Source organism: Ostrea edulis, chromosome 4 (assembly GCF_947568905.1).
Source record: "Ostrea edulis chromosome 4, xbOstEdul1.1, whole genome shotgun sequence".
NCBI lineage: Eukaryota > Metazoa > Mollusca > Bivalvia > Ostreida > Ostreidae > Ostrea > Ostrea edulis.
In genome coordinates, this window is record NC_079167.1 from 82,545,657 (window position 1) to 82,572,540 (window position 26,884).

Here is a 26,884-nt window from a genome sequence, read left to right on the forward strand (position 1 = left end):
CTTCTGCTTCATACTTAGATATTTTATTGAAAGTAGACATTAACGGCAAACTGATAACTCAACTGTATGACAAACGGGATGATTTCAGCTTCTCCATCGTCAACTTCCCATATTTGTGTAGCAATATTCCATTATCACCTGCATATGGTGTTTATATATCTCAATTGATTCGATATGCAAGTTTGTTCTGGGTATAGTCAAGTTTTAAATCGAGGTAAGCTACTGACAAACAAGTTGATGGTACAGGGATTTCAACAGTCTCGATTGAAGTCAGCATTTCGCAAATTCTATGGTCGTTATAACGATCTAGTTCGTCAGTACAACCTCACATTGGGTCAAATGCTGTCTGACGTGTTTCATACCGATTGTTAAGCCGTTCTTGGCACACTGATTTTGACTGCGGATAACTCCGTTTACCTCATCAGGATATAGGGCTCACGACGGGTGTGTCCGGTCAACAGGGGATACTTACTCCTCCTAGGCACCTGATACCACCTCTGGTGTGTCCAGGGGTCCGTGTTTGCCCAACTATCTATTTTGTATTGCTTGTAGGAGTTATGAGATTGATCACTGTTCGTTATCTTCACCTTGTATAAAGGTATGTGAAAAAAATCCAAGGAACATGGACAATGGGGAGACATTGCTTAAATTCGTTACAACAAGTAATGTAGAATTTAACGGAACCCAATATCACTCACCAAGTGAAATTATTCAGCAAGAAATTAATTAACTTGCCTTACAAAAGGAAGCTAGTAAAATTAAGCAAAAACTGAATGTGATATGGAGCAGGATGCTTAATTCAAGATAGCAGTTATTTTTGAAACAAATAAACAATGCTAAGGACGCAGACCAGTATGAAAAATGGCTTAATGAAGAAAATCCCGTTTTACCAAGGAAATTCAGAATAACTGAAATTCTCGGGGAACCCACGGAGCAAACAAAAATTCAGGCGGATATGTCGGTAGAGAGAGTAAGAGGAAAAATCCAGCTTTTGAGAATGCGGTCCAGTGATGCTCAAAGTAAAGTTATTCATATCGATGAGCAAATGAATGACGAAATAAAAAAGAAAACAAGTGGACGTATTGTAGAAATAATACAGAGTTTGTGGAAAACTGATTGTAACAAAGAGGAAAAACGTTCCATGGACAGATGGAGATACAAAGAAATTTGGTATTTGGATTACGTCAGAAAATACGGACACAATGTCATAAAAGAGAAAAAATACGTTATCCCAGCATGCAAATGTTGGGATTATTGTTCGCCATAATGGTTGTGTGTGGTTCAATTGTCTACTTCGTTGGAAACAAGTCGTCGAAATTGAGATATATGAAATATAACATGTGTAAGACAATCGCCTAAATCTGGTTCCATGAAATAGAACAATCGGAAAAGATAACAGTGATCAGTCTCATAACTTCTATAAGCAATACAAAATTGAGAGTTGGCCAAACACGAATCCCTGCATGGACATACCAGAGGAGGGATCAGGTACCTAGGAGGAGTAAGCATCCACTTTCGACGGTTTACACCATCCGTGAGCCCTATCTCTTGATCAGCTAAACGGAGTTATCCGTAGTCAAAATTAGTGTGCCAAGAACGGCCTAACAATCGGTATGAAACATGTCAGACAGCATTTTACCTAATGAAAGGTTGTATTGGAAATACAAAATGGAGAGTTTGGGCAAACAAGGGTCCCTGGACACAGCAGATGTAAAAGCAAGTGTCTTCGTGGAGTAAGCATCCCCTGTCAACATGTCACACTTGCCGTGAGCTTGTGTCGCAGTTGATAAAAGTTTACCTTGATGGAAACGTATACAACTGATGTTCCGTGCCACAGAGGGTGTGGCACGATCACGATCATCCCTGTTCAAAGGCCGTAAATGCTGTGTACAGGCCTAAATTTTTACAGCTATTATTCGACAATGGTGACATCCCCATTTGAATGAAAGATCCCCCAATGGGACGTTAGACAATATACAGCCAACCAAACTTAAGTCAACAGATGATTAGGTCGATATATATTCGAGAAAAAACTCTCTTCCATTGAAAGCTTTGAATACGTTATTTGAAGAAGACAAATATAATCTATACTTGGATTTTCTAATATCAGAACATAGGCTGAATTCTATGATTCTATGTTGCCCATCAGAGGTTTTTTACAGCGGGTAATGGATGATAATCCTCCCAAATTATGCCGTATTATTATCAGGAATAGATGCCGTCAACAAAAGCAATGTTCTTCGTCATCAAAATGTTCAGACTTGTATTCCAGTATATTCAAGTTTAAGCCTACACAATGGAACATTAAATAGAAAGTTGGGCAAACACAGACCCCTGAATATACCAGAGGTGGGATCAGGTGCTTAGAAGGAGCAAGCATTCCCTGTCGACCGGTCACACCCACCGTGAGCCCTATGTCTTGATCAGGTAAATATAGTAATCTGTAGTCAAGAAGGGCTTAACAATCGGTATAAAACATGTCAGAAATCATTTAACCCAATGCTAGGTTGCGCTGGCAAACTAGATTGTTACAGCAACCACATAATTTGCGAAATGCTAACTTCAAACGAAACGTTGTGATGAAGAAAGGAGAAAAGAGGGTCATTAAAGTGTTTTCAAATAATTCATCTGAAAATGTTGCTTTATTAAATAAATTGAGATTTCAGGGGTTTGTGTTTGTAATCTGTGTAGGATTGAAGGGATTAATGACATTTGGTTATCTTAATCTTTTTCATACCTGTTAAGGAACAAATAAACAATACAAAATGCATGAAAATGAAGTTTTATATACCATCCAACTCTATATAAGGTCTCTTGCATAATTCAAAATGTAATTTGATTCCAACCGTTGCATTTTGCTAATGTATTTCAATATTTTGATGAACATACTTTGCAAAAGTTAAATACCGTAATTGCTTTGTCATGATTGTTTACTGTCAAACAATTTGCCAGCACGGCACATAAACTCGCTCTATACAAGGGCAGGGTGGATATAAACATTGCATGAAACAGCAAGGTATTGTGATGTTTGTAATACACACAAGTCGACATAACTGTACCACATTTAATATTGCTGAATAATTTGATTGGTTACACAATACTGTGCGTGCACACTAAGCCAAATATATTTATAGAAATGAATGTGGATTCCCCAACTAAGAATAGATTACGCGTACAGATAAAAGTGTAAACATAATATGACATCCCCCTTATGAGATAAAATGGGTTACAAACAATTTGCTTAACTTAGACTGACTGTCGCTCAAAGAATGAAAATCTAAATTTATTAAATGAATGAAAATAAAGTTGTTACAGTTCATACTGAATACATTATCTAGTGAGCGGACAACATTATCTAGTGAGCGGACAACATTATCTAGTGAGCGGACAAGCACTATTCCAGTTAAGATTCCCTCATTATCTAGTGAGCGGACAAGCACTATTCCAGTTAAGATTCCCTCATTATCTAGTGAGCGGACAAGCACTATTCCAGTTAAGATTCCCTCATTATCTAGTGAGCGGACAAGCACTATTCCAGTTAAGATTCCCTCATTATCTAGTGAGCGGACAAGCACTATTCCAGTTAAGATTCCCTCATTATCTAGTGAGCGGACAAGCACTATTCCAGTTAAGATTCCCTCATTATCTAGTGAGCGGACAAGCACTATTCCAGTTAAGATTCCCTCATTATCTAGTGAGCGGACAAGCACTATTCCAGTTAAGATTCCCTCATTATCTAGTGAGCGGACAAGCACTATTCCAGTTAAGATTCCCTCATTATCTAGTGAGCGGACAAGCACTATTCCAGTTAAGATTCCCTCATTATCTAGTGAGCGGACAAGCACTATTCCAGTTAAGATTCCCTCATTATCTAGTGAGCGGACAAGCACTATTCCAGTTAAGATTCCCTCATTATCTAGTGAGCGGACAAGCACTATTCCAGTTAAGATTCCCTCATTATCTAGTGAGCGGACAAGCACTATTCCAGTTAAGATTCCCTCATTATCTAGTGAGCGGACAAGCACTATTCCAGTTAAGATTCCCTCATTATCTAGTGAGCGGACAAGCACTATTCCAGTTAAGATTCCCTCATTATCTAGTGAGCGGACAAGCACTATTCCAGTTAAGATTCCCTCATTATCTAGTGAGCGGACAAGCACTATTCCAGTTAAGATTCCCTCATTATCTAGTGAGCGGACAAGCACTATTCCAGTTAAGATTCCCTCATTATCTAGTGAGCGGACAAGCACTATTCCAGTTAAGATTCCCTCATTATCTAGTGAGCGGACAAGCACTATTCCAGTTAAGATTCCCTCATTATCTAGTGAGCGGACAAGCACTATTCCAGTTAAGATTCCCTCATTATCTAGTGAGCGGACAAGCACTATTCCAGTTAAGATTCCCTCATTATCTAGTGAGCGGACAAGCACTATTCCAGTTAAGATTCCCTCATTATCTAGTGAGCGGACAAGCACTATTCCAGTTAAGATTCCCTCATTATCTAGTGAGCGGACAAGCACTATTCCAGTTAAGATTCCCTCATTATCTAGTGAGCGGACAAGCACTATTCCAGTTAAGATTCCCTCATTATCTAGTGAGCGGACAAGCACTATTCCAGTTAAGATTCCCTCATTATCTAGTGAGCGGACAAGCACTATTCCAGTTAAGATTCCCTCATTATCTAGTGAGCGGACAAGCACTATTCCAGTTAAGATTCCCTCATTATCTAGTGAGCGGACAAGCACTATTCCAGTTAAGATTCCCTCATTATCTAGTGAGCGGACAAGCACTATTCCAGTTAAGATTCCCTCATTATCTAGTGAGCGGACAAGCACTATTCCAGTTAAGATTCCCTCATTATCTAGTGAGCGGACAAGCACTATTCCAGTTAAGATTCCCTCATTATCTAGTGAGCGGACAAGCACTATTCCAGTTAAGATTCCCTCATTATCTAGTGAGCGGACAAGCACTATTCCAGTTAAGATTCCCTCATTATCTAGTGAGCGGACAAGCACTATTCCAGTTAAGATTCCCTCATTATCTAGTGAGCGGACAAGCACTATTCCAGTTAAGATTCCCTCATTATCTAGTGAGCGGACAAGCACTATTCCAGTTAAGATTCCCTCATTATCTAGTGAGCGGACAAGCACTATTCCAGTTAAGATTCCCTCATTATCTAGTGAGCGGACAAGCACTATTCCAGTTAAGATTCCCTCATTATCTAGTGAGCGGACAAGCACTATTCCAGTTAAGATTCCCTCATTATCTAGTGAGCGGACAAGCACTATTCCAGTTAAGATTCCCTCATTATCTAGTGAGCGGACAAGCACTATTCCAGTTAAGATTCCCTCATTATCTAGTGAGCGGACAAGCACTATTTCAGTTAAGATTCCCTCATTGAATAAAGTTATCGTCCCTGAACCTTGCTGGTTTCACGATTGTTCTCTTAGGTCTTGGACTCGGAACTTGCTGTTCGGCACGGCCTTCGGGTTGTTCATTCTGACTTTTCGGTAACACGATGTGATCTTCCTCGTCTACAATCGGAATCGGTTCTTCTTTAGTTTTCATTATATGTTTACGATTTCTTCTTAATGTTTGTCCCCTTTCTGTTGATATAATGTACGATCTTGGTGCGTTGTGTTTTTTCACAATAACAGCTGGTTCCCAAGTTTTGCCATATCTATATCGCACTGGATCTCCGAGTTAGAGCGGTTTCTTATCCTTTGCACTTTTGTTGTAATACAATTTTTGCTGTTGTTGTCTCTGTTTCAGCATAATTTTCGCATTTTACGGTGTTTTCGGTTCAAGAAGTTTCGGATTGGTCGGTATGATGCCTCTAAGCATTCTTCCCATTAAAAGTTGAGCAGGAGAATAGTCCATCCCAGTCACAGGTGTGTTTTTGTACTCTACTAGAGCATTCATCTTTTCCTTCTGCATGTGCTTTATTGAAAAGTTGTTTCACGGTCTGAATGCTTCTCTCTGCCATTCCATTTGACTGACTATGCGTTGGACTTGACGTTGACAGTTTAATGCTGTACTCCTTGGTGAACGTTTTAAAGAAATGACTGTTGAATGGCATATTGTCGGAAACTATTTCCTCGGGAATTCCATGAACTGAGAAAATAGCTTTCAAATTGTTCACAGCTGACTGTGCATTTGTTCCTTGCAGCAGCCTTATTTCAACAAATTTCGAGTAATAATCAACTACCAGAACATAATTCTGTGATTTATATTCGAAATTGTCAATTCCAACTTTTTGCCACGGTCGCACAGGGATTTCGTGTTGGATCAAAGTTTCTTTCTGATTTTGTCGTTTGAATTTATTACAAATAGAGCACTGGCTACAAACCATTTCTATATCTGCAAACATGTTTGGCCAATAAAGGGACTGTTTTGCTCTCAATTTGCACTTCTCCATTCCCAAATGGCTTTCATTAATTTTGCTGAGTACATAATTTCTTTGTTCCAACGGTACAATAATCCAGTCTCCGACAAACATCAAGTTGTCTGCTTCATGGATTTCTGCCATGTAATTCGAATACGGTCTGATACTTTCCGGAAGATTCTTCTTGTGGTGTGGCCATCCTTTCTCCAAAATCGTTTTTAAATTTATTAGTTCCGGATCACGCATTGTTGCATTTCTCATTTCAGACAGTTTGTCGTCACTGATTGGCAAATTTTGGATCAATATGTGTATCATTATATTCATTTCTTCTTCGAGTTCTTGCTTTGAGTTGTTTTCATTTACAAATGCGCGTGAAAGTGTGTCGGTCACATACATGAATTTTCCCGGTGTGTATTTGAGATCTAAATCATACTTCTGGAGCCTGAGCAACATCCGTTGTAAACGTGGTGGAGCTCTGAGAAGTGGTTTTAATTTAATTGCCTCCAACGGTTTGTGGTCGGTCTGCACTAAAACTGTTTTGCCATATATGTACTGATTGAATTTCTCGCAGGCGAATACAACAGCAAGTAGCTTCTTTTCTATCTGCGCATAATTTTTCTCCGCGTCCGTCATAGATTTCGATGCATACGCAATTACTTTTCCATTCTGTAAAAGACAGGATCCAATTCCACTTTGAGATACATCAGTTTGAATAGTTACATCTTTTGTAACGTCGTAGTACGTCAACACTGGGTTTGCTGTAAGTGCTGTTTTTATCCTGTTTAACGCCTCATCTTGTTCGTGTTGCCATGTAAATGGTACGTTTTCCTTGAGTATCGTACGCAGTGGAGCAGTAATCTCGGACATATTCGGTATATACTACGCAAGAAAGTTTATTGTTCTCAATAATCTTTGAGTTCCGGCTTTATCTGTCGGAACAGGCATTTTCTGAATTGTAATTATTTTCTCCGGATCGGGCTTCATTCCGTCCGCACTGACAATATTTCCCATGTATTTGACTTCACGTACTTTCAACTGAATCTTGTCCTTGTTGAATTTAATGTTTTTGTCTTTCGCTCTTTTCATCACCTTTCTAAGCGTTTCATCATGTTCTGACCGTCTTGTCCGGCAATTATCATGTCGTCTGCTATCATGTGTACTCCTTGAATATCACCGAATGTTTGCATATTCTTCCTCTGGAAGACTTCACTAGCTCTTGAGATTCCAAATGGCAGTCGTGTGTAGCGGTAACGACCGAATGGAGTTTGAAATGTACATAAATACGAACTTTCAGTGTCCAATTCTACTTGATGATATCCATCTTTTTCATCCAAAATTGTAAAGAGCGATTTTCCATTAAGCTGTGAAGCAATCTCTTGTACGGTTGGTATTTTGAAATGTTGCCTTTTGATTGCCTTATTAAGGTCTCTCGAGTCTAGACACAGTCTAAAATTTCCATTTTTCTTCTCAACTATCACTAAACTGTTAACCCAGTCTGTTGCTTCTTCAACTGCCACGATTACACCGCTTTCATTTAACTTTTCTAAAGCTTTCCTTAGTCTCGGCACGATTGTGTGTGGTACCCTTCTGGGTGGATTGATCATTGGCTTGACTGTCGGATCCAGCTCTATATGGTATTGGCCTTCGAATTTTCCTAAGCCATGAAAAACTTCTTTTTCGGCTAGTAGCGATTTCATTATCACATTTTCATTTTGTTTTTTGACAACTTCTAATTTCTTCACCAAGTTCATCTGCGAACATGTTTTCAACCCAAGAATCGGTGTTGCGTCGAAATCAACAACGTATAATTCGGCATCACTACTTTGAGAGTTATTCTGTGTTTTCAGACTTAGCTTCAATCCACCCAGCGGTTTTACGACTTTGTTTCCATACATCGTTAAGTTGACACATGTTTGTTGGAGTTTTGCGTTCTTTAATTTGCTGAAAAAGCTCTTCGGGATAACGTTTGTTTCGGCGCCCGTGTCTAACTTGAATTTCACAGTTTTGTTCTTTATATTGACAAGTGAATACCATGCGTTGTCTCCCTTTGAATGATTCTGTGATTCTAATGTGTGAACTTTGAGTTCGCCTATGTATAGCTGATTGTCTGATGAGTCAGATTCTACATCAAAGTTTTCTACTTCATGTATTCTTTTCTTGGTGAAACATTGCTTTGCGAAATGATTAGGTTTCTGACACAACCTGCATTTTTTTCCGTATGCAGGACAAGAATTGGGTTTATGATTGTTGCCACATTTCTTGCAATCAAATGTTTTTTCTTTGTATAATTTATGCAGGGGTTTTGAGACTGTTGATGTGAATTTTTTCTGCTTTGTTTGCGCTACAGGGAAGTGTTCTTTTGTGTGTGATTTCTTTGAGATTGCATCTACCTGAGCTTCACCTTTAATTGCCTTCAATTGCTTTTTACTTGCCTCGGCTGCCCTACACATATCTACAACTTTTTCGAGCGTTGGGTTGTCACTTTTTCGCAAGAGCCTTTCTCTCAATCTTTCATCCTGGATACCAAATATGATTCTGTCTCTTATCATTGAATTTGTTTGATCACCGTACTCACAGTTTTTAGCCTTTGTTTTCAAATCATTGACGAATTGGTCGAGGATTTCCCCTTCGGTTTGTTTTCTTTCCCAGAACAGATACCGTTCAATTAGTGTGCTTTTGCGGGGCATACAATAATCTTTGAATTTATGTAAGACTTCTTGAATTTTGTCTTTGTCATCATCTTCCGTCCAAGCGAAATTATTGAACATTTCTATACCTTCCTCCCCGATGACGTCAGACAAAATGGCTACTTGGATTTTTTTCATCCTTTTCATCTTTTCCGCTTGACTTTAGGTACAGGTCAAAGCACTGGGACCAACGTCTCCAGTTTTCGGACAGATTACCGCTAAATATTAGCGCATCAGGTGGTCGAAATTCATTCATATTGTCTATATTTCATCAATTTCTTCTGACACCATGTGATGTTTGTAATACACACAAGTCGACATAACTGTACCTCATTTAATACTGCTGAATAATTTGATTGGTTACACAATACTGCGCGTGCGCACTAAGCCAAATATATTTATAGAAATGAATGTGGATTCCCCAACTAAGAATATATTACGCATACAGATAAAAGTGTAAACATAATATGACAAAGTATGAAACCTGCAAGAACGTAGAAATGTAGTTTTGTTATTCTGTATAAGGTAGATAACCCAGGATGGTAAATATAAAATACCTGTAATTAATATAGATGTAATGTAAAATATGATACAAAGACAAACATTCAAAGAAATTTAAAAAATCAATTGATCACATTCATCGTAATGAAATATTTCCAAGAATGCTCAAACAGAAAGGTGTAAGAAATTTTGAGCTTTGGATTGAAATAGTTTACGGTTTTCTCTCAAATCTATTAATTTAGAATACAGATCAATTTTGAAAAGCAAAGAGGCTGAGGTAATTGTTGTCAAAACTCACGAGACGAACACTTCGCGGTCGGCGTTTGGGTATTGATATCAATAAATACTTACTTAATTGTTTTTCATCTTGATTGACAAGCGGTAGATTTTTCAGCTACAACCAAATTTTAGGTTGGGACTTAACATTTTGGCATGTACAACCCCTCATGATGAATAAAAGTTTTGAATACCAGTACGATATTTATCAACATGTTTTAAAAAAAATGTTACTTCAATATTTTGCAAAATTGTCATAATTCATTGACAGGGGTGGAATCAGAAACTTTTCATGTAAAGGGGTTCCAACCCAAGTTTGTACCTTTTCTGTAGTGTGTTAATGTTAATCAAAATCTCAAAAGACCATCCTACATGTATTTTGTTTAAAATTTATACCAACATAAAATTAAAGATGACCCTAACCTATCCTAAGTTGGTAACTAGGCCTACATCATTTTTGACGGGAAAGAGATTCATAACAAGGTACTTGACGATAAGTGTGGATATATAGTTTGTAATTAAGATAGCTGATGATAAATGTAGATATGTGACTTGAAAGTAAAGCACTTGACGGTAAGTCTGGATATCTGAAGTGATATTAAAACTTAATCATAAGTCTATATATTTGACTTGCAAATTAAAGACCCAATTTTAAGTTAACGCCCGTAAAGTTTGACTCTGCCGGGGCAATGCTGTCCCGCCTGTCAATCAAAATTAAAACAATGGGGCTCGATTTGATCGAAGGCTGCGGGCACCCTGACTATTTTCCGCTTGATTGATTGATTATATATTGTTTAACGTCCCACTTAAGAGTCTTTCACTCCTAAGGGGACGTCACCACTGCCGGTGAAAGGCTGCAAAATTTCGGCCTATGTTCAGCGCTTATGGCTTTTGAGCAGGGGGGATCTTTATCGTACACCTGCTGTGACACGGGACCATGGTTTTTGCGGTCTCACCCGAAGGACCGTACTATTTTGTCGCCACTTACGACAATCAATGGGTACTGAGGACCTATTCTAAACCCAAATCATCACGGGACTTGAGCATTGGATGTTTTATCTTCACTATTTACGATAAATGTATGGCTGGATATAATGAGAGACTGTATAATAAATATGGATATCTGACATACACTTAATAGTACGCCTCTCTGTTTGACCTGGGATAAAGACTTCTGATGACAATTTTGGATATCTGACTTAGCAGTATTATACTTGATGATATGTTTAGATATCTGACTTAGGAGTAAAATACTTGATGATAAGTTTGGATATCTGATTTTGCAGTAATCTACTTCATGATATATTTAGATATCTGACTTAGCAGTATTATAATTGATGATAAGTTTGGATATCTGACTTAGCAGTATTATACTTAATGATATATTTAGATATTTTACTTAGCAGTATTATAATTGATGATAAGTTTGGATATCTGACTTAGCGGTTATATACTTTATGATAAGTTTAGATATTTATGTTGAATAAAATATCTAAGAGCGAAGCAGATGTGGAAGACTGTGATGTCTTTTATTTTGAGTTCACAGAGATATATCGAATCGACATTTGAATGAAAATGATTATTGTTGACATGTAAAATGTCGTCGATATAGCTAAATGTCGAATTGAAGGCCAAACCAAGGAACATTTACTTCTCATGTAGAAGCTTTTGAATAAATTGCTTGATGATAAGTTTGGATATCTGGCTTAGCAGTAAAATACTTGATGATAAGTTTGGATATCTGACTTACCAGTGATATACTTGATGATAAGTGTGGATATTTGACTTAGCAGTGATATTCTTGATGATAAGTTTGGATATCTGACTTAGCAGTATTATACTTAATGATAAGTTTAGATATCTGACTTAGCAGTGATATACTTGATAATAAGTTTGGATATTTGGCTTAGCAGTATCATACTTGATGATAAGTTTGGATATTTGACTTAGAAGTAATATACTTGATGATAAGTTTGGATATCTGACTTAGCAGTAATGTACTTGGTGATAAGTTTGGTTATATGACTTAGCAGTAACATACTTGATGATAAGTTTGGATATCTGACTTAGAAGTGATATACTTGGTGATAAGTTTGGATATCTGACTTAGCAGTATTATACTTGATGAAAAGTTTGGATATCTGACTTAGCAGTAACATACTTAATGATAAGTTTGGATACTTGATTATAAATACAAACGACAACTGGGACAGCATTACAGACACACTTCAACGGTGTCTTCCTGATATTGACAACTGGATGCTAAACAACATACTCCAGCTAAATCAGGGAAAGATATCGTTACACCAAAACGTAAAGCTAGTGAATTCTTAGAATATCAACTGGATCTGTCGTCATTAGTGCTTCATGTGTTAAAAATCTTGGGATGTTTTTCGACAGCATACTTAGAACGTGATGTGAAATAAGTACATTGACTACATCATGTAAAACTTATACGGTACCAATTTTGATGCACCAGATGCGCATTTCGACAAATAATTTCTCTTCAGTGATGCTCAACCGAAATCTTTGAAATCCGAAATAACGATGAGGTTTTAGAGCTATTATAGCCAAAAACAGCGTGCCCAAAAAAAGTGCAGTCAAATTCGTCTAAGGATAAGAGCTATGCATGAGGGAGATAATCCTTAATTTTGAAATGAATTTCTAAATTTTATAACAGCAATTAAATATACATCCCTAATTTCAAGCTTGTAACGAAGTACTTAGCTACTGGGCTGTCATTTCGAACATGGTGATTTCGGTAGAATTAGATATCTTATGACGTAGGATGCCACAAAAGCACCTATCAAACTAAGTGGTACTTGTTAGATCACCGATTACATCCCGTCTTGATTATGGAAATGCACTTTTTTATAATGTTAATTCAGCATCCTTGCAGAAGTTACAGAAAGTTCAGAACACTGCTGCCAGGCTAGTGACACGAAATATAAAGTCCAGTTGTATACTTTCAAGGCTCTACATGGATAAGCTCCAGCACACATCCAGGGACCAGTTCAAGTCTACCATCGACAGTGAATATTTCGTTCTGCGGATTCATTATACCTTCTAAAGCCACGCACCCGTACTAAACTGATGATAATAATAATAATATCCTTTATTTATTTAGGATTGCACAATTAGTTGTATAAACTAGTTTACATTGTGGTCCTGTCTATAACATATATACATATCGAAAACATAATATATCACAAAGCATGGAAATATCACAATTTATATACATACAGATAAGAACTAAATGAAAAGAGACAATAAACACACGAGTATCATTGAGTGTCAAAATAATGTTTTAGATAGGCTGATTTAAAAGACGTGGTAGTTGTACATTTTCTTATAAAATCTGGTAACGAGTTCCATAAAATTGCTGCTGAAATGATAAAAGATCTTTTAAAATATTCTGTTTTGGCTCTTGTAACATAGATAAAATTTGTAGAGCTCTGTCTTGTATTTCTTGTGTTTACCTCATTCACAAATCTAAAAACATGTAAATACTCTGGAGTCATATGATGTAAAACTTTAAACATAAGAATAATTTTTCGATAAATAAAATAGTCAATCAAAGGCATCCATTTCAAATTTGATAGCATGCAAGAAGTTGACACTGAATGAGGCACTTTGATATGTAAAATGATTCTTGCTGCCCTCTTTTGTAATTTAAAAAGCCTATCAATATTTGTCTTCTTCTTTGTATCCTGCCATACTGTACAACAATAATTAAAATGAGGAAAAGCAATAGTATTGTAAACTTTGAGTAGTGCCTCCTTTGACAGAAAAGTACTCAATCTCCTTAAAACACCTAGTTTCTGACTAAGTTTTTTTTTACATAAAGCATCTGTGTGATAAGACCACGTAAGACATTCATCGATGTAAACACCCAAAAGTTTGGCACATTTGACATTTTCTATAAAAATTTCACCAACATTAATACAAAGGTTTCTACATTTCGATAATTTCTGTGACGTTCCTATTAAAATACATTGTGTTTTCTTTAAATTTATTGTCAATTTGTTCTTATGCATCCATTCCATAGAATTTATAAGATCATCCTTTATTTTTTTTTTCAATTACATCTAAGGATTTATCAGAAACATCTTGCGTGGTATCATCTGCATATATATTGACTGTAGAGTGCTTGAGACATGATGGGTAGTCATTTACAAACAGAATAAAAAACAGAGGACCCAATATAGAACCCTGAGGGACTCCGATAAGTTTGGATATCTGACCTAGTAATATTATACTTCATGATAAGTTTGGATACCAGACTAAGCAGTAATATACTTGATAATAAGTTTGGATATCTGATTGAGCAGTATTATACTTGATGATAAGTTTGGATATCTGACTTAGCAGTATTATACTTAAGGATAAGTTTGGATATCTGAATTAGCAGTATTATACTTGATGATAAGTTTGGATATCTGACTTAGCAGTATTATAATTGATGATAAGTTTGGATATCTGACTTAGCAGTATTATACTTGATGATAAGTTTGGATATCTGACTTAGCAGTATTATACTTAATGATAAGTTTGGATATCTGAATTAGCAGTATTATACTTGGTGATAAGTTTGGATATCTGACTTAGCAGTATTATACTTAATGATAAGTTTGGATATCTGACTTAGCAGTATTATACTTGATGATAAGTTTGGATATCTGACTTAGCAGTATTATACTTGATGATAAGTTTGGATATCTGAATTAGCAGTATTATACTTGATGATAAGTTTGGATATCTGACTTAGCAGTATTATACTTGATGATAAGTTTGGATATCTGACTTAGCAGTATTATACTTAATGATAAGTTTGGATATCTGACTTAGCAGTATTATACTTGATGATAAGGTTGGATATCTGACTTAGCAGTATTATACTTGATGATAAGGTTGGATATCTGACTTAGCAGTATTATACTTGAGGATAAGGTTGGATATCTGACTTAACAGTAAAATACTTGATGATAAAGTTGGATATGTGGAATATGATTAAAACAGTTGAAGATTCGGCTGGGTATTGTCGCTGAAATTGAGATATCTGACGTTAGGTCTAGATATATGACCTGGACTTTCAATACTTCATTATAAGTTTGGATATCGTACCAGTTTTTAAACAATAGACAATATCTGACCTGTCAATTATACACATGATGATAAGTTTGGATGGTTGACTTAATTAAACACTGTTTTTAGATATCTACTCATGTTTCTCTGTTTGGTATCACTGTGAATGAATCTAAGCAAGTCATCGGTCTTTCTGATCGATCACATAACGCCATTTTTATACGCCTCCAAGCAAACACAATTCTGTAATTTATAACACGTGAGATTTTTTCAAGATTCCTTTTATTGAATATCAGAAAAAGTCAGGTGTATAGATCTGCTAGTGAACATTGAATCCCTTTTCCTACTAATAATCTGGTGTGTAAACTAACACATTGCTTTGTATATCAATGAAAATTAATTTAGTCTAAAAAGTACTCTAAATATTCTTTTCTTAAATCATAATGCCGCGTCTTGATGTAAATTTTGAATTCATCATGTGGTAGTAATTACAAGTTTTCAAAATGACAACCTTATTTTATGTATGTTAATGTCTTTTAAATGTAAATTTTCCTCTATCCTTGAACGAATTTGGCTCCTTTTTTGGCACACTAGTTTTCCTTTTTTCTCTTACAAGTTAATTGTTATTTCGAATTTACAAACTTTCGGCTTGAGTATCATTGAAGAGACATTATTTGCCGAAACGCACATCTGGTGCATTAAAATCGGTACCGTATAAGTTTTACATCATGACCCCTGGGTCGAGGCCTCTGCTGGTGGACTGTTAGTTCCCGAGGGTCTCTACAGCCCAGTAGCTAAGTACTTCGTTACTAGCTTGAAAATACGGATGTATATTTAATTGCTGTTATAAAATTTAGAAATTCATTTCAAAATTAAGGATTATCTCCCTCATGCATAGCTCTCATCCTTGAACGAATTTGACTCCACTCTTTGGCACACCAGTTTTCCTTTTAGCTCTTACAAGTTTATTGTTATTTCGAATTTCCAAAATTTCGGCTTGAGCATCACTGAAGAGACATTATTTGCCGAAATGCACATCTGGTGCATCAAAATTGGTACCGTATAAGTTTTACATACATGTAATTCTTCCATCCTACCTGTTCAGCTGAACACTAGCAATTCTGCCATCCAGTATATTCAAAATCTACATCATGACATGTACAGGGGTCTGTGTTTACCCTTCTCTTGATTTTGTATTCTTTATGGGGTACATGAAATTGATCATTGTTCGTTATCTTCACTTGTTCATCATGACGTTAACGTGACTGTTATCTTAAGTTGATTTTGCGGGCCATTTGGGTGTTTCCTCTCCGTGTTTGTTATTGTGTAAACATTTTTATGAAAACCTGACACTGCTTTACTAGCACACACGTACATTTTCAATTTGTTTGGCTGAACAAAATCCATGCAAACCCCTTGAAATCTGATTTTGTTTTGTATGGGACTCTTTTTCCTGCAATAAATGTTCTGGAATTACAACAAGGCATTCCATTTTGTCCAAAGCCTTTCATTAAGTATTGAAATGAAAATATTTCGTGTTTTATTAGAAATCTAATAAAAATTCTATGAAAACAAAAACTGAAGAGAGAGGGAAGAGACAAAGAAAATGCAGACAGACAGACGGACAACGGGACCGACAGACAAAGGCAAACAGTCTGGACCAATAGATTTAAATGTGTATCTATCGCGCATTACGTACTACATAACAACGTTCACTGTAAATTATACCTTATGACACGGTCGTAATAATAAGCCTTACACACAGAGTTAGTATGAACAAGTCAAGATAATGAACAGTGATCAGTCTCATAAATCTTATAAGGAATACAAAATTAAGAGAAGAGCAAATACGGTCCATGGACATATCAGAGGCGGGACCAGGTACATAGGAGGAGTAAGTTTCCCCTGCTGACCGTTCACACCCGCTGTGAGTCCTATATCTTGATCAGATAAACGAATGGTGTCATGTCACTCCGTGGAAAAAGGTTCCTCATGACTGTGGCCACACGTGGCAATGGATATTGCCTACAGCTGAAACGATGGTAACTTTAAAAAAAATGAAGAAACATCATTTAATGTTTTATGTTTATCAATAGTTTCTTCTTCAATGTAATTGTCATTTTGAAATTTTTACTGCCATAGTAAGGATATTTGTAGCCGACGACCAGTCATTCTTTTAAAGTCAATGCATATCGCAATTTATTGGAAAAGGAAAGTATTTTATTACTTCCATACGTGTTTAGTCGGATAGAATATTCCTAGAAATTTTATCAATTCAAATATTTTCGTAGCATATACCTTGTATTTTTCACTATAAACTAAAATTCGTTTCAAACGGAATCAGTTCGACTTTTTGTTAGTACACTTCAACAGGGTTTTTATACAGCGGAGTCTGTGTTAAGCTTTGTGGAGATCGCTTTATTTTTATATATCCCTTGTATTTTACTGTCCAAGCACGGTGTACTCTGGGTCACACGCCTTACGAAACCAACCAAAGATCGATAAAATAAAACAGGAAAATAACCTCACGCGTGCCGACTGAACTGCATATCATTTCACCTCTCAGATCCGAGCAGTATATTGATAATGTTGAATTAACATTTTCTGACACATCATACCGTGTAACAATCAGATACGTGTAAGACAGAGACCATTTCAAAATGAATATTTCGTCAGAAATGTTGGTATGAATTAGTCATCATTGGTTTGTTTATATACGAGACCTCGATAAGAACAGAACACAAATAACAGAGAGAGAGAGAGAGAGAGAGAGAGAGAGATCATTTACGGTAAACCTCCCATCAATTTATTTAATTAATACTGTTCAAAGTGACAAGACATTGAAAAGGACATCATGGATATACTGGGCATTGTGGACATCAATGGTTGGATTTTACTCATCGTTTTTCTACTGCCTGCTGTTTACCTGTAAGTGTTATAATGTGTTTTATCTTTGAAGTGTGACAATCGTTAAATGTAGCAATAATTAATGTAGGAACGGATCCAGCAATTTTAAAAGGAGTTGATTTTAAATGGTATTTCATTCCGATCTACGGACTCCAATGACAAAATGTCATGCGCTCAACAAAAGGGAGAGGAAGCGCTTTCACCTATTGGTGACACAATGTTTCATTATTACTTTTTTTCAGGACACATTTTCAATCCTGATGTGTAATACCACATCAGGAACAAAATTCTTTTGCAGGCACTTAAAATGTCAATCCTAGTGTACAATTCCATATTATGAACAAATTTCTTCTGCAGACACTTAAAATGGAAGTTTGGGTTCTGGCGTCGTCTTGGTGTTCCTTGTCCGAGTTATGTCCCTTACTTCGGAGCGATAATGGAGATCCGGAAAATGGTATGTTTAATACACTAGTTACGTTTCGTCTCCATACAATAATGAACTACTCTAGTATCCATATACCAATAACGATCTTGATATGCGCAGGTCTAACGAATGATAATTATGACATAATGATAAAATGGGAAATGATCCATGAAGAAAATCACGATTTCCCTTTCTTTCCAGGGTCATTTGTGCTTTTCTTTAGTGTCTTAAATGACCAATACAAAGTCAAGAAATGTATTTGATCTAACATACAGAATGGCTAAGGTTGACATGTTTTCTCGATTCTACAGTTATATACATTTTCCATTATAGGGAATGTATGGATTGGACACGAAGCAGGTGAAGACTTACGGCAAAGTTGTTGGGTATGTCTTCGCTATACAGCTATAATATTTATCTTATCAACATTGTGAATTAAAAAAGAACAGACGGGAAAGAGACCACTAAACAGAATGATTAACAATTACGAGTTTAATTCTTTCTTTACAGAACCTATATGGGAGGTTCCCCATCCCTCCTGATAGCAGACCCGGATATCATAAAGACCATATTGGTGAAAGACTTTTCCAAGGCTCCAAACAGATATGTACGTCATGCATTGTTTTAATTTACCGGATGTCTGTATGAACAGATGTGCTTTATATGTAACAGAAAATGAACGAATTAAGGATAAAATCTGCACAGGCTACATAGGAAGCAATCGTAATACTAATACGTAAAGTATTTAAAAGAAAAAGTGATGATAACGAACAGTGATCAATCTTATAAATCCTATAGAAATACAAAATTAAGAGTAGGACAACACGAACCCTGTGTATAATAGATGAAGGAGTAAGTGCCTAAAAGGAATAAGCATCCCCCGTTGACCGATCACAAACGCACAACGTGAGCCTTATATCTTGATCAGGTTAACGTAGTAATCTGTAGTAAAAATCAGTATGCAAAGAACGGCCTAACAATGGGTATAAAACACTTCAGACAACAATTAATGACGGTTTGTATTCTCAGATAAGATAATTGAAACAATCGTATTAATTTGCGAATTATTGACTTTAAAGGATAATGTGAGACCTCTGTAACATTAATGCATTGGTTAGTAGCCTGCACCGATTCAAAATTTGATCATATGCAGAGTATGTTCTCGCTTATTGAATGGGTGGAGAGAAATAACACCTCATACATTTGATCCAACATTGTCACATAAATATGGAAAGATGAAAATTCAAATCTTCAACGCCATCCCGTTTCAAAATAAATTGAGTTGTTATTTCGCCGTTAAGAGATCAGTTTATTGGAAAGTAGTCCATTAATGATAAGGCTTCATTCAAATCTAATGCCAAAATTTAATCTGAGGAATAGATATATAATTTTATTTACGCAAAAAATTAACTGTTTTTAAAATTTGTGCTGGAAATCATTGTCACTGTGTGAAAATTAGGGGAAAAAACTATTATCAAACAGTAAATTCTGTAAATTGATTGATTGATTGATTGATGTTTTCCGCCACACTCAACAATTTTTCAGTTATCTGGTGGCGCCCAGTTTTTATTGGTGGAAGAGAGAACCCAGATACAATGTACCTGGGAAGATACCACCGACCTTCCGTAAACTGGGAAACTTTCTGTAAATGTAATAAGGCACAAGCCGCAGGTGGAATCATTAGATTTCCTTGGTTTCAATTTTAGTGGATTTCGGTAGTGCCACGAATTTCAAACCACAATGAAATTCACAACCTATATAATGTTTCAATGTTCAGAACCCATATCCATGAAATTAAGTATTTACTAAACTGTAAAATGAAAAGGTGAAGATTACGAAATCGTCCCCTGTCGACCGGTCACACCCACCGTGATCCCTATATCTTGATCAGATAAACGGAGTAATCCGTAGTGAAAACTAGTGTGTAAAAGAACGGTTTAACAATTGGTATGAAACACGTCACGCCCAGACAGCATTCTCGACAATTCACTACATGAACGATTTAATATCATAATAAACATATCATATGTCATATTTTGATTTGAACATATTTCATTGTATGAATATACAAAGAGATTAGTTACAAGTTCTAGCAACTTAGAAAACCTCTTCCGAGGTCATACATGTTATATGCTATACCTGAAAACGATATTCATAAATCATGCGTTTTCATATTCATTAAAAAGTAAACACAATAGAATTTGATAAAATTTGGTGTCAACTTCAAAAGGAAAAATCTGTAGATCGCTAAAAGATTTGCCCTAATATGTATTTAATATAAAATGTTATGGCATATTTATTATGTCATTGGAACATTTCAGAATGAATTCATTTGATAACAAGTGTAAATATATCATGTCACGTGATATGATTTATCTGACTGGTTTTGTGTATGATATATTTCAGGAATTTTTTAAGAATAAAAGTGAATTGCAACATGGCTTGACCGTTGTGGAAGATGACCACTGGAAATTTATGAGAAATACACTTCTACCTACATTTTCAAGTGGAAAAATGAGAAAAGTATGTACACCTTCAATGCATTGTAGCTTATTTTGGAGAACGGTAAGAAGACAGTTGAGGTTTTCCCCATTGTTTGCAATTATGCACTGCCTATGAAAAGGAACAATACAAAACGCCTTCAAATAAAGCAAATGGTTCTCACAGAAACAGCTAATCGAACACGCCCTTTTATCTTATAGTGTGAATATCATTAAATACGCATATGTTTCGTTGCAGATGGATTCACTATTGCGAAAAAAATACGAGTTGTTATTGAGGGTTTTGAAAAAAGAGGCCGACGAAGGAAACACTATTGAATTTAAAGAGTGAGTACAAAAAAAAATTAAGTCTATGTGGTTCAGAATCTATAAAGCTATTATTGAAATTTATTTCTGTTATATTTCTAATCACGCGTTGCTGTATTCCACGAGAGAAATGTTATGTGTGAAAGAAGATTAATCCATTCACGTACAATGCTGTTGTTTGTTATCACTATAGATATACACTACACGTACAATGCTGTTGTTTATTTACAGGGTGTTCGGTAGATACACCATGGATGTTATAGCTTCACTTGGATTTGGGATGGATACTGATTCTCAAACAAACCCCGAGAATACATTTGTGAAATATGCCAAAGAATTGTTCAATTTTAAATTTACTCCTCTCATGTTTTTCATACGTGAGTGCAATTGATATTTGCAAAGATGGTTGAAATATCATACATTTGTAATTGAGGAAATCCTAAGTTGCTACCATTTTTTCAGGCTAAATTTGAATTACAATATATAAGGAACTTTAAACACTGCTTTAAAATATTTATGTTTAGAAATTTTCGTTTAGTAATATTTCCAAAATTAGACGTGGTATTCAACTACTTCAACATATCGCCGCTGAATAATAGAAGACTCATGAACTTTTTCAAATCGGCAGTGCATCAGGCCATTGAAATGAGAGATGAAGGAGATAAGGTATTTTCGTAGTTTATATGAGAGAAAGTGTCCTTTCTGTGTTTCAAGATCTTAGCAGTTAACTTGTGCATATAAATATACCCAAATAATGAATATTGCAAATTAAAAAAATGATTTAGAAAATAGAAACAAAGCATTAGATTATAATTTGAATATGAACAACATTTTATGAATATCACAATGTATTAACATATCTTATTCATTGTTGAACAGAACAGAAATGATTTGCTACAACTGATGCTAAATGCCCACAAGGACACGGATAAAAACGAGATAGAGGATGAACACAGCTACGAAGGAGACCCCCAAAAGTGGAAAAAACGAGGTAATTTCTCTCTTAAAATGTCTGTTTCTTTCGTTCGTTCTCTCCCTCTAAAGTTTGAAGGGCATAGTCATTTAACTTCCATTGACATCATTAATCCCCTTCATGTAAAACTTATACGGTACCAATTTTGATGCACCAGATGCGCATTTCGACAAATAATGTCTCTTCAGTGATGCTCAACCGAAATGTTTGAAATCCGAAATAACTATGAAGTTTTAGAGCTAAATATAGCCAAAAACATATATCATTACTGTTAGATCGTTTCAACCAGTTTTTGTGAAATTTTGATAATGCTGTTTAAGGAATATTGCAATTTTCTGACGCTGATACAGGTATATGTGTGCTAAGTGATACAAAAAAAATATTAATACCGCAACATACTTATTTATCATTGTTACTAAGATATATAATTTGAAGAATCAACAATCAAATATAAGATTGAACCTATTATTCCAAAAGGGTGGACTTACCTTAACTTTAATTGATATCATTATTTCCCTTCATATATCATTAGGTTTGACTGAAGATGAGGTGACTGGGAACGCGATACTCTTTCTACTCGCGGGTTTTGACACAACAGCCAGCACCATGACATTCATGTCGTACTGTTTGGCAACCAATCCAGAAATTCAGGAAAAACTTATTGACGAAATCGATTCTGTTTTAGGAAACGTAAGAAATGATGTTAATTCATTTGTTTCATAGTGCTCTGAATATCAGTGATCTGATAAATTATTGTAAAATGGTGAAGTTTCATCCAAAGTTTAGTATAGCACAGAATTATTGTCATAATAAATATTTTCAGGAGCTGCCTACATATGACAATGTATTGAAGGTTGACTACCTGGATTGGGTATTCAGTGAGACACTGAGATTCTATCCTCCTGCCGTAAGGTATCATATATTTTGTATTGAACCGAAATATTCTTGAAAAGCATTCACTCTCATGAAAAAAAGTATTTTTGATATATCTTACTATCAAATAAGGAACTGTTCTACGTTAAAGATACATGGATTAAATAGCTTAATGAAAAGGTGAAGATATCGAATTAATCATGCATAATTATCCAAAATAATAGGTTTATACAGTAATGAGTAAATGAAACGCAATTTATGAAGGTTACCAACTTGAGAAAATGTTTAAAAGAAACATAAAAACAGTGGGACCTTTTGTGGAATTTTCATTTCTCATGGGGTTCAAATGCTCATTTTTAAATTAATAGTATTCCTATGTATAAATAGGTTAGTTAACCATATCCACGAATTGATGGTCCATAGAAAATGTAAAATCGGAAATCGATAACCGTGAATAATCAAATTATTCCTCATATTAAAATAGGGGGGGGGGACTTTAGAGGTTATGTAGTAAATTGTGAATGATCTGTTACTACTCATTGGTTACTTGTTGATGCAAATTAAAAAGAACATCACCCCCATAACGTTTATTTCTTATGGAATAGAAATTACAAAACATCAAAATTTACAATATCCATCTTTAAAAAGGGGTATATCTCCAACCAAATAACCTTTCCCCAGAAATGCTTTCATCATTGGCAATTGTTTCACTTTTTCATTTACAAGCCTGGAACAGTCTCCGAAAAATATAAAGCTGTCATTACGAATTCTTAAGTACATACCTTTTTCATAGAAATTTATCTTAAGTGTGCAAGTTTATCATTAGCAGAAACATCATGATATAGGGTTCACGGCGGGTGTGACCGATTGATAAGGGATGCTTATTCCTTCTAGACACTTGATCCCACCTCTAGTGGGTCCAGGGGTCCGTGTTTGCCTAACTTTCTATTTTTATTGCTTATAGGAGTTATGAGATTGATCACTGTTCGTTATCTTCACCTTTTATGTTGAAAAAATTCATGTTATCAATTCAAAGACTTTGTACAATATTTATATGGATTTTAGATTAAATCGAAAAAGCAAGACGGAGATAGACATAGCTGGTTATAAGATTCCTAAGGATGTGGACCTGTCGTTTGCGATTTATGCAGTACATAGAGACCCTGAATACTGGCCGGACCCCGACAAATTTGACCCAGAAAGGTAATAAATCTTAAGTTAACTGGGTAACTCCGATGATTTATCAGAATCACTGCCTATCAATCTTTCTTTAATATTTGAAAATTTCACGTTTGAAAATTTAAAATTTACCTTGCTGTTAAATTTAAGCAGTAACATTGCAAGAAATATGGGTGTTGGACCCATGACAAAGTATATCCAGTTGAGCAGTTTTTAAATGGAGACAGGCTACTGACAAACAAGTTGACGGTGCAGGGGTTTCAACAGTCTAGTTTAAAGTCAGCATTTCTCAAGTTCTGTGGTCGTTATAACGATCTAGTTTGCCAATACAACTTATCATTAGGTCAATTGCTGTCTGACGTATTTCATACCGATTATTAGGCCGTTCTTCGCACACTGATTTTGATTACGGATAACTCCGTTTACCTGATCAAAATATAGACCTACGGCGGTGTGACCGGTCAGCAGGGGATATTTACTCCTCCTAAGCAACTGATTCCACCTGTGGTATATCCAGGTGTCCGTGTTTGCTTGATTCTCTATTTTGTATTGCTTATAGGAGTTATGAGATTGATCATTGTTCGTTATCTTCACCTTTCATGTAGCTAACAAACTCGGTCAACAGGGAACAGTGAGCTGTCAGCCGATAATATGAATCCCATGACTCAATGTAAAACTTATACGGTACCAACTTTGATGCACCAGATGCGCGTTTCGACAAATGTCTCTTCAGTGATGCTCAATCAAATTCGTATGAACGATTATATTTACTGAAAATATTTCCATAACCTTCTCCAGTGGGCACATAACCTAGTAATAAATGTATTGATAACATATCTTTCCAAAGGTACTCTTGTGGAAAATGATGAGCTTGTAAGCGGGTATATAGCGGGTTCACCCCGCTATTTTATAGATTTTCATGAATATCGGTGACAGGTACCCAGAGAGAAAACAGAATCAAAGTTATGTGTGTATGCATACTAAATTTAACATAATACAAACATGATATCCCGTGGGTATACGAGTTAGAATTGGTCCTCGGTAGGCCTAACTTGTGCAACCCTTTGATGGCAATGGTGACGTCCACATATGAATAAAAGTTTAACGTATTTCCTTATATGCTAGAAGGCTATCAAAGTTCGTGCCTTGTCAATTCAAGGGTTCGAGGTGTAATTAGAACAACAAATTTCATTGATAAAATAAAATTAGGAATGTAAATAGAAATTGGGCCTGCAAATATATACAAATATGGCCTAACCCTACCCAGGTTAATATTTACTTTGAAATCAAGGAAATCTAAACAACATACAAAGATCAGGGGTTAACCAAATGATTTATAATATGAAAATAATTTACCATGAGTATGACCACCCTCAGCCAACGACTGGCTGACCTAGACCAACACTTTTACTTCAGCCTTATTCAAGACACACAGTACAAATGACAGTCATTCAACCGCTGCACACGCTGTAGAGCCTTATTCAGGCAGACACTGTGAGCAACAGCCTGGTCGTCAGTCAAGTCTGGTACACAGGACAGACAAATTATGTGGCTAGCCTTTATCTGGTCGATCTCGACAGTGACAGGCCTCTTACTACTAAGGTCAGCCTATTAAAAGGACGGCCTCAATGCCTTTACTCTAACTCCGTTACAACGTACGGAATCAAACAATGGCTTTCTCAGTAAATCACTTTATTGCTTGCAACTAACTATTAATCTTGTCCACCACGGCTTCTCGCTCTAGGCTTTGACAATATAATTGACAGACGACAACTGTTTCGCGCTGTATTTATAGTGATAGGTCATGTGACTAAAATAGGGATGTGTACATTGAAAACTACAATGTAGAACCGGAATATTACAAAAGATTCTCGAATGGGACGTTAAACAATATAGTACCAACCAACATATTCTTGATTTTCTTATTTTGAAATAACTTCCGCTTTAGAAATATTAAATCAATGTATTTCATTTGTAGATTTTCTCCTGAAAACAAAGGTAACCATCATCCGTACGCTTACCTTCCCTTTGGCCACGGACCCAGAAACTGTATAGGACAACGTCTCGCCGCCATGGAGGCTAAATGTGCCATTGTATACATTCTTCAACACTATCGTTTTGTCACTTGTGACGAAACAGAGGTAGGACAAACAAAGGGGACAATCCTAAACTATATCAATTTGTTTCACTTTTTCTATTTGATTTGTTCGAATCTGTATGGAAGGAAATTTAAATTTTCTGTTTATTTTTTCAGACACCATTACAGTTGAGTAAAAGATTCTTACTAAAACCTCTTAATGGGGTCAAGCTGAAACTAGAGGAAAGATTTTAACAGTGAAAAAATATATCACTATTTGTAACTTAATAGTAAACTGTGAACTGTTTGAATCATTTTGAAAATGAGTGTAATAAACATATCTCAGTGTAGCAGTTGTTGTTTTATATTATTACACTGTTGGAATTCCCATGGACACGAATTGTGCTCCTTTACTAGCTGACCTGTTATTATATTGTTATGGGACATCATTTGTTCAAAGGCTTCCACATGAAAAGTAAATTTTCCTTGGTTTGGCCTTCAACTCGACATTAAGCTATATCGACATTTTACAAATGTAAAAACTTATACGGTACCAATTTTGATGCACCAGATGCACATTTCGACAAATAATGTCTCTTCAGTGATGCTCAACCGAAATTTTTGACATCCGAAATAACAATGAAGTTTTAGAGCTATTTAGGGGAAAACAGTGTGCCAAAAAAGTGGAGTCAAATTCGGCTAAGGATAAG

The 26,884-nt window shown here is 35.8% G+C and overlaps 2 protein-coding genes across 2 annotated transcripts; one reads left to right on the top strand and one right to left on the bottom strand.

Moving 5' to 3' along the window:
• Positions 1-7,470: 7,470 nt before the first annotated feature.
• On the bottom strand, positions 7,471-9,219 carry LOC125669191 (uncharacterized protein K02A2.6-like). The gene has a single exon (XM_048903634.2). It carries the CDS (start codon positions 9,217-9,219, stop codon positions 7,471-7,473), a length of 1,749 nt encoding a protein of 582 aa, XP_048759591.2.
• An 8,464-nt stretch (positions 9,220-17,683) lies between these two features.
• Positions 17,684-26,524, top strand: LOC125669192 (cytochrome P450 3A9-like). Its single transcript, XM_048903635.2, has 14 exons — positions 17,684-17,862; positions 18,199-18,295; positions 18,599-18,651; positions 18,776-18,872; positions 20,672-20,788; positions 21,005-21,093; positions 21,304-21,449; positions 21,611-21,738; positions 21,952-22,063; positions 22,578-22,735; positions 22,869-22,957; positions 23,984-24,121; positions 26,076-26,238; positions 26,352-26,524. The coding sequence occupies exons 1-14, from the start codon at positions 17,789-17,791 to the stop codon at positions 26,427-26,429; spliced, it is 1,539 nt and encodes a 512-aa protein (XP_048759592.2). The 5' UTR covers positions 17,684-17,788; the 3' UTR covers positions 26,430-26,524.
• Positions 26,525-26,884: the final 360 nt, after the last annotated feature.

What these genes read in the sequence shown, in the direction of transcription:
- LOC125669191 (XM_048903634.2), bottom strand. Translation starts at nt 9,219, where the DNA reads ATGAAAAGGATGAAAAAAATCCAAGTAGCCATTTTGTCTGACGTCATC.
- LOC125669192 (XM_048903635.2), top strand. Translation starts at nt 17,789, where the DNA reads ATGGATATACTGGGCATTGTGGACATCAATGGTTGGATTTTACTCATC. An exon ending in CAAGTGGAAAAATGAGAAAA is followed by an intron (nt 20,789 to 21,004) that starts GTATGTACACCT and finishes GTTTCGTTGCAG; the next exon opens with ATGGATTCACTATTGCGAAA. An exon ending in CCAAAAGTGGAAAAAACGAG is followed by an intron (nt 22,064 to 22,577) that starts GTAATTTCTCTC and finishes ATATATCATTAG; the next exon opens with GTTTGACTGAAGATGAGGTG.